Source organism: Myiozetetes cayanensis, unplaced genomic scaffold, assembly GCF_022539395.1.
Source record: "Myiozetetes cayanensis isolate MyiCay16 unplaced genomic scaffold, myiCay2020 scf9, whole genome shotgun sequence".
Lineage (NCBI taxonomy): Eukaryota > Metazoa > Chordata > Aves > Passeriformes > Tyrannidae > Myiozetetes > Myiozetetes cayanensis.
The window spans coordinates 17,429,169-17,441,224 of NW_026088185.1; the positions used below are offsets into that span (position 1 = coordinate 17,429,169).

The window sequence follows — 12,056 nt, forward strand, 5'->3', positions numbered from 1 at the left end:
AACAGTTGCATTCTGAAAAATAATTCCACTGTATAATGAAACTGTGTAATTAAAGAGAAAGCTACCGTACATTGCCCACTTAATGAGTCTTACTCCATAAATGAAGCAGTTTGAAACACCACACATGGTAGGGTATGTGGATTTGTTTGCTTCTGCAGTTGTGCACTTTGAGTTTACTGGCTTCTCTAGAATAATCTCATTCTGTGATATTGAAGAATGTATAATGTATTACTAGGAACCATAATGATAAACATTCACAGACTAAAAACAATGACTGGCATTTATTTATATGTCTTGAATTGCTACTGATAAACTAATAAAAGTATCACTAATAGACTATTTTAATCATTAGAACAGCCACTCGTGGGGAGAGGACGGAAGGAGAAATGCAGTTAGTATATGCGACTAACTGCAGACAAATGTGATCTCTCACTGAATTGGAACATCATTACTTCAACAGTAATTTTTTTCTACTGTAATAAAAGTGACTTGAGAAAGAGCTCCAAAACCATCACAGAATATGAACTTAAACATACAGCAGACACATGCAACTCAGGCATAAGACAGCGTCCCTATTCAATTAAATAATAAAAATGTGCAGAACACTTAAGAAATACAATACTGAAATAGAACAAGCAGATTAAAATGTATTATTAATATAATCAGGACCAGAGAATGCTTCAAATAAAACCACATTATAGATAGGTCAAAGCGTCATTTATGTAATTAAACTCCACCAGTCATGTATAGACTCAGCCCACTCTCGGTTTTCACATGGGCCAGTCAGTGCCACTGAAGTTACCTGCTGCTACAGATACACTTTGTCCATGTCTATACAGAAAGAACTTCAGCTTTCCTTTCTTTAAGAGTGGGAAAAAATGTAATCCAGCTTGCCTGAGCTTTGATTTGCTTTGGTAAGTGCAGTAGCCTTGTGAAAGTGCAGTATCTGGATCACTAATTCAGAGGTCCCTCAAAGGAACAAGCATAACCTTTGCTTTTCCCAAGCCCACCCTTCTCTAGGGTTCTGATAGCCAGGCTTCATTAAAATTCCCTATTTTGTGGTAACACATCTCATTCTTTCCCTACTGCTGGTATCACTACCTCTTTGCAAATCACTATGGGATAAAAAAAACATGAAAGAAAAAAAAGAAGCAATGAATAAAAGAAAAGATTTTCCAGTGCAGAAGTTAGAACACGTTAACTTTGGTGTAACTGTTTTTAGAAACAGTCTTAGCCTGTTTTAGTTTATCCTTCGGGATCACTTTATGCATCCTTCACCTACTTCAGGTTGCATATTTTTTGCATACTTTCTGTTAATTTGACTTAACACTCATGAATGCCTCCATACAGACACGGCTTTCACATTAGGCAAGGCAGCCATTACAAGAATTTGGGTTGGAGAACAACCTTCTTACCCAGTTTCCAACCAACTCCCCACACAACTTGTGCTCTTTCTGCACTTTGTGTTTTCATTTCGGCTTAATTCAGAAATCATCTTTGTTTTCAAGAAAATCATGTCTCATCAGGAATTTGTATTTTCTCTCTCCTATTTCCTTGTCTCCAAGTTGTTTATTTTTGCAAAAAAAATGCCAAGTTTATCTTTAACACAAGTCCCCATGGTAAGAAGTTTTTCTGTTACTTGACAGCACCAAAGAGCTTTTTGTTTCTACGTGTTTTTTCATTAACACCTTTTCAGACATTCCCCATCTGAGTAAATTAGATGCATCAAAATAAAATTTGTAAGAAGAACCTGGGCAACCTGAGTCACACTCCAAGAAATAAACTGATTAAGTAAAAGTTTGTTACCAAGTGTGCGTGTCAGCTAGCACAGCTTTCATTCTGCTATATTGGCAAGATTTAAGTAGTTATTTGCTTTTCCTAAGGGCATTTGAGTACTTGGTCTTCTTTTAAATAAGTATTTTTACTATATAGGGGTGTATAGGAAGCCCCTCACTAGGGGATATTTTTCTTCCAACCCTGCTTGTATTCTCTCTGCTGTCAAAACCACAATATGATGCCCAGAGTCTGCAAAAACAACAGTGGCCATAAAATAAGTTTGGTTTTTTTCTTGAAATGCCCTACATTTGTCCCAAGCCTTAGAGCACGGATTTGGGGGGAAGAGGGCATACTGATAACGCAGTAAAAGCACCACCACAGAGGGCACTCTGAACACTGCTCTCCGGGGCTGCGGAGAAGCCCGCTCCAGGGGCAGTCCCGCACCGCGGGCGGGGCGGCAGAGCGTGGGACAGGGCGCAGGGCAGGCAGCGGGGCAGGCAGCGGGGCAGGCAGAGGGGCAGGCAGAAGGGCAGGCAGCGGGGCAGGGAGCAGGGCAGGAGCGGGGCAGGCAGAGGGCAGGGAGCGGGCAGGCAGAGGGGCAGGGAGCGGGGCAGGGAGCGGGGCAGGGAGCGGGGCAGGCAGCGGGGCAGGGAGCGGGGCAGGCAGCGGGGCAGGCAGCGGGGCAGGCAGCGGGGCAGGCAGCGGGGCAGGGAGCGGGCAGGAGCAGGGCAGGCAGCAGGGCAGGCAGCAGGGCAGGCAGACGGGCAGGCAGCGGGGCAGGCAGCAGGGCAGGGGCAGGGCAGGCAGAGGGCAGGGAGCGGGGCAGGCAGAGGGGCAGGCAGCGGGCAGGCAGAGGGGCAGGGAGCGGGGCAGGCAGAGGGGCAGGCAGCGGGGCAGGCAGAGGGCAGGCAGCGGGGCAGGAGCGGGGCAGGGAGCAGGGCAGGCAGAGGGGCAGGCAGCGGGGCAGGCAGCGGGGCAGGCAGAGGGGCAGGCAGCGGGGCAGGGAGCGGGGCAGGAGCGGGGCGGGAGCGGGGCAGCAGGGCAGGTAGAGGGGCAGGCAGCGGGGCAGGCAGCGGGGCAGGCAGAGGGGCAGGGAGCGGGGCAGGCAGCGGGGCAGGCAGCGGGGCAGGCAGCGGGGCAGGCAGCGGGGCAGGCAGCGGGGCAGGCAGAGGGGCAGGCAGCGGGGCAGGCAGCGGGCCTGGCCGCGGGCGGGCGCAGCGCGGCGCTGCCGCCAGCAGATGGCGCGGTGCCGCCGCCGGCCGTCCCGGGCCGCGGTGCCGCCGCGGCTGCTGAGTCAGGGCAGGCCCGGCCCCGGCCCCGGCCCCGGCCCGGGCTATTTATACCCCGCCGTGTGACCGGGGCGTCCCATCGCCAGCTCAGTTTTTCCACTCGCCCCACTAAAACTCTACGTCTTGCCTTTCCTTCGAAGGCAGCGGAGGAAACGTGGGATGCCGGGCTTGACACAAACCCCATTTCCATGTGCTCTTCCCAATCCTCCACCCAGCCCCGTTTCTTCGATGCCTGCGGGCTGGGAATCTTTCAGTATTTGTGCTCCCTTCTTATTTGGCACAGAGCCACCGCTTCTTAATATAGACTGAGGCACAATCATCTGCAAAACTCTTCTGCCTGTGCAGATCTGCTTTCAATTTTCTTTCCCAAACAGAAGGTTGTACTGGGAAGCAGTGAGTTTTCTAACGCACAAATAAGCTTTGGGGACAGGTTCCTGAAGTTTTGGCACATACCAAAAAAGAGGCTGGAAGTTTAACTGTAAAACTGTCATGTAATAAAATTTTCTCGAAGCTCATCTCCATTGATAATCACTTATGAATAACAATTACAATCAGCAATAGCTAAAATCATATACTCAAGCAATGCTGGGGCACTATACAAAACCAGGGCTGGCCTGAGCATATGCTGGATGCATGGACACACAGTCATACAAGGCAGAGAATGCGTAAAAAACAGAACACATACAATGCATAGAACACAAAGAAGTGAGGACAAATAGAGGCTTGACTTGAAAGGGGCTTTTTATGCCCTTTATCTTTTTTTGGTCTTGATACTAACATCACCTATACACTTTCTATGAAAATTGCATCAATCATACATATATCTGAGATCTTTTGTCCCCACACTATTGACTGGAAACTCGTAATTGGTTTTAAGATGTGAATCACAAAACCATAAATATCATGATACCTAAACCAGTGTAATAATAAATAGAGGGTACAGCTAAGTGCATTGGCTCCTAATACAAGTTTCACAACATTCTAGGCATTCCTGAAAAACAACAAGGTAAGTTACATTCTAAAAATACCTCAAGCACACATATTTGCTGCCAATACATCATCAGAGTCTGATGTCTTTCTGAAAAGAACGCTCATACCATTTAAACGTAAAACACATTATTTCATCCTAGGAGGAAGGAAACTTACCTCCACTCCGCCTTGTTATGCAGGAATGAGTTACACTGGTCTGGAAGATTGCTGTCATTTGACATAGATTCCAGGATTGAAATGATCTGCTTGAAAGATGGCCTTTTCTGAAAACAAAGGAAAACCAAAACAAAACAGAGCATTTGCATTCATATACAACTACTAAAAATATCTGCAGGAAATTTTCAATTAAAACCCCACAAACAACAGAAATTGCAATGCTCCTTTCTGAACACATCAATCCTACAAGAGGACTGCAAGTTTGTAAATGGGATTTTTTTTGTTCTCCCATTGAAGAAAACGTCAGTTTGGGAAGAGTCATATAAGCTAGTAGGACTCGAGCCGTAGCTTAGTCTTCTGTGTCTACCACAGCATTCGCAGCATCAATAATCATCTAGATTCTCAATTCTAAAGTTTTTCTCAAGCTAAGAAGGAAAATGCTGCCAAATACAGAAGGCTGGATCCATCAGCAACTGGTAATTAGAGAGATGGCCTTTTACAGGTACTAACACAAACTCTTCAGTGTGTGAACAAGGTATTTAGCTACCCATCAAAAATGGTTTCCTGGCTGCAGTTCCCCTCTTGCAGAGGAGAGACTTTTCAGAAAAACCTCTCACTTTAGCTACCACAGAGCAGCCAGGGAAGAAGTGAAGATTGAGCCTAGGTAAGGATGCCTCACCTGGCAGCTAAGCTCATATCAGTAGTGTCTGTGCTCTTCTATCCTGGGCTCATTTACTGAACTTTCTGTTCAGGGCTCTCCATCCAGCACCCACTGTGCTCACTAATCATAAAGAGCAGTTAAAACTTTTCTGTATTTTCTACTTTCCCCTTAGTCCCAAGGGGAAGCTATGAAGTAGGATAATAACTGAAAACTGAAAAAGCCAGAGTTAAATGTGTTTCTTGAAAGAGCGCTGACTCTGTTAGTCTGTTTGACAGACCCCAGACAAGGTTGAGACAAAAGGTTGAAACAAAATGTAGATACATAATAAGGGGATGATGCACATTCTTTCTCTATCGCGCCTTTAATTATACCATTTCTGCTAAAATTACAGATGCCGCAATTAAAACGTGCATTTTAATTTGGGAGCACAAAAACAATTAGGAACAATGCTGAGGTGTCTCTCTCAGGAAGATCCAAGTCATTTCCACATTATGAAAGAAAGACAATTTCTTTATTTTAAATGTCAAACAGCATGAAGAAGTGTCAAATGCATAACAAAAAAAAAAGACAAGCTCTCTTATACTGCTGCACTATTCGGCTGTAACTGGAGGCTTTGTCTGTCATTTTTGGGTCCATCTCCATGATTTCAGGCAATGGGCAGTTAAATGAGCTACACAGCTTTTTCTGCAACAGACACACTTGCCCCAGCCTCCCATGTGCTTATGCAATTTGGCTCCCAGCTCAGCATCCATGGAGCAGCAACCTGGGCACATCTGGCAACAGGTGCCTGTTCACCAGCACTTGCTGACCTGGAAACCCAGCAGGGTCACCCTGCCTTTACAGACAGCTGGAGGAGGCAGCAGTCCTCCCCTCCACATGCATGATGCTGCTGGACCCAACACAGCTGAGCAGATCCTCTCAACACACCCTGGAAGAGCCCAAACCTCCCCAGTCAGGGAGTGTGAGGCACTGAGGGTACAGAGCACAAAATCCAATCTGGCACACAATCCTCTGGCACCAACGAGGACAACAACTCCAGTGCAGTTTTGTGGCAGAAGAACCTTCCAACTGCCCTCACACTCTTATCGTTGCTACAGCTGCGTCTCTTGCAACCACATGGTTACAAGACACAAACTGTTGAGGTGATTCAAGAGCCTCCCAAATGGAGAGGAAGCTGCCAGACAGGAGACTGTGGCTCCCCACCAGTACACCAGGGTACTGCTACTGCTGTGCCCTGTCCAACAGACTAGCAGGTGCAAAATGAGCCTGAACTACACTAATCCTATTTTCAGGAAAAGACCAAGGGCAAACATCCCCATGCTGCATTACTCACAACATTTTACATCTTATTCAGGATTATTTTACAAAACACTTTCATAAGTTTTGCTTGCTCCTTTTTTGGGGGAATATCCTGGGAAGTACAGGACAGGGCTAACACTAATTGAGCACAGTCAGCACTATTGTCAAGCCTGCCTGCACTAACTGGAGTGGAGATAATGACAAGAGAACTGGGCTTTTAATAAGGGCAAGCAAAAGGACCAACCAACTGATTTGGGAGGAGCAGCAACACACATTTGGTGGTCCTATGCTACAGGTAAAGGAGTTCCTGAGCTGTGCAACTAGAGCTGGAACAATTGCAGAGTCACACAGTACTGTCAAAGCTTGTCCATCTCTGCCTGTGCAGTATCTGTGAACAGCCAGCAGCTACCCTGCCAGCTTTGAAGCTGCCAGATTTACAGGTACCAGCTTTCTGCAGAGACAAAGATGACAGGAAGACAAGCCTACACTGCCATGTGGGTTTTGCTGGTGGTTTCTTGCCCCTAGGAAAGGGTAATTTCAGATTTAATAAATGCACTCTAAGTACAGAGTGGTTAAAACTGGCAAGAAGTGATCTGTGAAACTGGGAGCCTGAGCTGAGAAACTTTAAAAAAAAAAAAAGTCTTATTTTTGGTGGATAACTGCTTAGTACTTTCTAGAAAGTCCTTATATGAGGTTCTTAAAATATCAAGGCATGAGTTGCCTTTGAAAACTGTTTCCCTTTATATCTGTGATGCCTCATACTGAAATCTTTAAAATACATGCCTCTCTAGAAATAATTCTGGCTAATGTTTCGTTTTCTTCCACTCAGTATTTCTTACTGAATAGGTCTGCATAAAACCAGAGGATATTTAATCCATATGACCGTTATTTCTTGCTTCCTCTCTGTTCCCAGGTTTCTGATTTCCATTAAAATACTCAGTAATTTAAAAACATTTTTGATATGGGGATAAACTAAAGGAATAGATGAAATGAGAAAGAATCATTCACCTGTGTTTCAAAAGCAAGTAACCCCAGTAAAAAAAGGTACCAGTGATGAGAAGTCTTGTTTCTACAATCTAGTACCCAAGCAAAAGGAACTTGTTCGGTAGAAATTTTAACATATGAACTGTTTATTTCAACTAGCAGTTTAACCTGCATAAAGACTACCATTCCAAATATCATGTGAAGCATTGCACTACAGACGTTTTTCTCCACATATGATGAACTTCATAAGAATTCAAAGCAATGTTAATAACTCTGTCCATTCCCATGAAAAAGTTATGGTGTGAGCCGTATCTGACAGTCCAGCTGCTTTGCAGCAGCTCTACAAGTGTACTCCTTAGCCCCACAGTAAATGCTCATCCCTCTTTTCTCAAGGTTAAGCCACCAAAAGTTACCTTATGCTTTCTGTGGACTAAAAGTATGCACCTTAGCAACTGCCTTTGAGCAGCTGACATCCTTGAGCTCACTCCTGCTTGACCTTCAGTTCATGCATCAATGATCTGATTTTCTAAAGCTAATCCTGGCAAAAAGGGAATGTTACACAGAGCACTATTTCAGAGGAGCGTGCTCCATCTTTTGGCTCATGCAGGCCACACAGCCTTTTATCAAAGCATTTTGAGAGCTGTAAGTAGTGATCCCTTCCCAACACGTGACTGAATAAATCAGTCACATGCCCAAATTGTGACCAGAGATTACTCCATTTCAGTCATGTGAACAAAGTATTTATAATTGCCTAACTGAAGAAGAGCTGCATGAAAAAACTAGCAAAGAGCACTGTCAGGAAAACCCCTCTCACAGGAGATTTACTCTTTGCACACAACAGAGACGCCTCTGGGAACAATGTTCCCAGGAGCACACACCCAGGTGAATTACTTAGGCAGACAGAACTCAGCCTGATGGTTAAGCATCCTTCTTTTACAACATGCAGATCCTCCCTCCCTCTCCTTGAGAAACAGCAACACTCTTGGACACTTATGGATGTGGCTAAAGCGAGGCAGAGAGCAAGCTACAATTAGAGAAAAGAAGCCCCAGTAATTCTTATTCTGAGGTCTTTGGTAGCGATGCTGATACTTGGGAGCAGTTACTAAAGATAAGTAGTTGTCACTGAAAGTGCTCTTCAGTAATTACTGACCTAGAACTAAAACAGCCTACTTGCAGATCCAAAAACTCAAAGCATTTTTTCCTCCCCTTCTATGGGGAGGATACAGGGAGTTATTAAGGGAATGACAATTAAATGTCAGTTCACGTGGAAACCACATGCTGACAGATCTCAGTCTACCAGATCTATTCTGTAGGAAAGCAAATTCTTGCTTAAAAAAGAGACTAAGAAGGGATATTTTCTTTCTCATATTATTCTTCTATGACTACCCTCTGGTGATAAAGCGTTCTAGCTTAAAGAACCTAAATGCTATAATTTGTCTTGGAATTGATCTTGGTCTCTCTGAAGCAGTAGCTAGCTTTCTCCTGAGTTTAAAGAAACAAAGTTCTTGCTGGTGCCTTGACTTGAGAAAAAGAGCACAATTTCCTCTGCTTAACTATCCTTCCCTGTCTCAAATATTTTCATAGGCAAAGGAAATGGATGTTAATCCTTGGTAATAAAGCTAGTATGCCCACAGGCTCTTTCCAGCCAGTTTTATGTAAAACAGGATGGTAGCAGAGTCCATTTAAAGAAGGTAACTCCCATAATCTACAAAAGCTTTTACTGTCTAAATACTCTATTTAATTCCTTCCTTGTAGCAGCAGATTAATAATAACAATGGTTTGGCACTTTAACTTTTTATTCTGTTTTCATCATTAAACAGTACTGCTATTACCATATTATTAAAGTATAGTCATTATAAAACTCATCATTCAAGTCCTAAGGGAACAGATTAGGAAAGATTTAATGTCAACTCAGAATGTGTTGCTGCTGTTCTTACCCATGTTTTATGGATTAACTTATTCTTGAATTATATTTGTGTTTTCAACACAAGGACGGCATCAAAATTGGACCTTGAAATAGGCATTTCATAACATGATGCTCACACGCATCCAAAAAAGATTGCATATTAACTATTGAAAGAAAATATAAAACCCACCATTTTCCCACTTGCTCCAAAATGGCTACGTTTTTGCCATCTTGCTGTATTTCCTGTCCTTGTCTTTAGTAGTCAGGTAAGTTAGTAGCATAGTAGCTCTTGATTAAAAGTGAGAGACAGACATCTAGGTATAAATATATAAACCCATTAAAAAAACCCAGCCCCAGCTATCTTTGTTAAGAAATGTGTTTTAACATGCATCAGTGGTGTCAGCTCAGACTTGTCCCCCATGGAAATGCTAACTCACTTTGCGAAACATGGCTTGGGAGGGGGTTGTAAAAACCAAAAACACATTAAATTACCTTTGAATCAGCATCCCAACATTGCTGCATCAGTTCTGCAAAACTTCTGGGACAACTGCTTGGAATGGTTAATCTCTAATGGAAAGAGAATGTACCAGTTATTGGAAGCAATTCCCTTTAAGTTGCTATTAACAGACTTCCTAAAATAGCAACATGATTAAAAGAATTAAAACACACTCTTTCTTTAAAACACAATATAAAAAATGAGGACTGACATATTAGAAAGAAAAATCAAAATTATTAACACTAGCAAGATGTACAATTAATTTTTTATAGACTTAAAGGAATTTAAGAAATACACAAATGGAGTTTCTGAAGAAAGCTCAGGGAAGAACTAAAACCAAAACAAACAGCTTTTAATACTAAAACATAACAGTTTGTGGAGGTTGCTGCATGTTATTTTAAGATGCTTGTCAAGATAGGCATAATGTACAGCCTGCCTTAATTCCTTTCTCCCACACAGATGATCTAGCTATACAATACCATAATCACTTTTGACACACAAATGGTTGAAATATAGATTACATTAAGTAAGTTAAAAAGAGTTAGGTCAAGCTCTACATGACACAAGAGACGTTTCATGAGCCTGTGGCCAGAAGGATTAATGAGAACATGCAGATCTCGGAAAGCACTCCCAGAGCACAGTGAACTCATAAATATTTCCTAATCACTGAAGACAAGGAGTTGCTGGTTATAGCCAGGACCACTGACTACAGAGAATTAGTTTGAAGCTTGTTTGGTTTCATTTGCTGAGAGTTTTAAACCATGAAAAGATTCACTCAGTCAGTCTTAGAGGATTTTACATTAAGAGTCTGCCTCCAGACTGGAAAGCCTAAAGCAAACCCTTTCTCGCATACACACACACTCTCCAGTTGACTGCAAGTGCTTCCAACAATATTACAACCAAAGGAGATCCCTCTGCTGTCACTAACGCAGTTTATTGACTTCAGATGTTTCATATTAAATAAACAACAAAAAAATGTAAATTAAAAAAACAGTTCTTCAGTGAAAATGAGTCCAAATGGACTCCCCAAGAGGGATCACGCTGGAAAAAGGTTCCTTGTCCTCTAACAGGTGACAACCACGTATTATTATAGTTCTGTTCAGACCAACCTACCAGGAAGACCCTTTGATCTGCCCTACTATTGCATTTCAGAAGCAAAGTAGAGCAAGTTGTGACAAACTCTACCATCATATTGCTGCAGCATAACCTGCAAAGCCTTAAAAGACACAGCAGCCAAAAGTAAAGAGTTAAAAAATTCTGCTCCACAAGCTTTTGAACACCATGAGAACTGGAAACATGAGATATAGATGCAGGGCACTGCAGAAGTCTGATTATTAAAATAATTTAATAACTTAATCTTATAACTTAATAATGCAATAACAAAGGTTTCTGTGCAAGAAATACATAGAAATTTGTACAATGCATAAACAAGTTGTACTGGTGCTTGATCTCTGATTGAGTCATTAGCCTAAAAATACACTGGCTAGTCTTGCTACAGTATTGTCTGTAACCCTCACTGTTCCAGACAGTGGACAACCAGTTGCAATCACCACTTGTCTCACTTGTGCAGAATGTCACCTACATAATATGCAATATAGAGGTAGCAGATTTCAAAAGTGTCATATTATAATAAAGATTATATTTCTCACTGGCATTTATTGTGAGACCATGCTTAGCATAATCCGAACTGTCATGCCTTTCTTTTCTGGCTTAAAAAAATTATACAGAAACTCTACCAGAATAAAAATAACACTGAAATTATGCAGAGTCAAAAGAGATCCATACAGAATCATTAGAATCTACATCACTGGTTGGCCTCAGGATTTGCAAAGGGGATTTTTCACCTTATGCAATTACACTTTGGCTTCAGTTCCACACTGATTTTAACAAGAGCCTTGCACTGCAAAAAATGGAGGACTGGTTCAACAGTGATTCAATCCTACTGTGGACTGGAAGCATTCAATCCCATTGATATCAACAGATTGAACCGAGAGCAGAACCTGACCATTACACTTGCTTTGGGACATAGGGAAGTAGGAAGAAAAGCAGCACAAGCGGATTTTTACAAGGCTTATGCTGAACATGGTACCCAAGTCACAGCTGGAAAAAACAAAAACTGTGCAATGGCCTCTAAGCTCCCCCACAGCCCTCTAAAGAAGTTGGTAGCAACAGGTTAGTGGTACCTGGCAGGCAAAGAGCTGGCTCTGAAAATGTCACCCCTTAGGTTTCTTTGGCCATGAGTAAAATAGTCATGTCCACATTTTATTCATATTGTATTTTAACACAGTTCCTTGGTCTGGAAAACTATAGAGAAATGTGTGTTGTGCTCTGTCATCTTTCAGCATGTGACTACATCTCTTTAAACATTCCCAATGCTACTCTGTACCTCTGATGTAAACTGCAGGTAGTAGGCACAAGAAACAAATATTGTTGATGGAAGGCTTTATGGTTACCCCTTCAAAATGATGCATAAGGCTTTCCCTAAACTACAAGAGTGTC

General features: G+C 42.7%; 1 protein-coding gene across 1 annotated transcript in view; it reads right to left on the reverse strand.

Moving 5' to 3' along the window:
* Nucleotides 1-12,056, reverse strand: part of MAP3K20 (mitogen-activated protein kinase kinase kinase 20) — a 92,734-nt gene that overhangs the window by 36,664 nt on the left and 44,014 nt on the right. Inside the window, 2 exon segments of the mRNA XM_050340187.1 lie at nucleotides 4,212-4,318; nucleotides 9,554-9,628. Coding sequence (XP_050196144.1) covers nucleotides 4,212-4,318; nucleotides 9,554-9,628 — 182 coding nt within the window.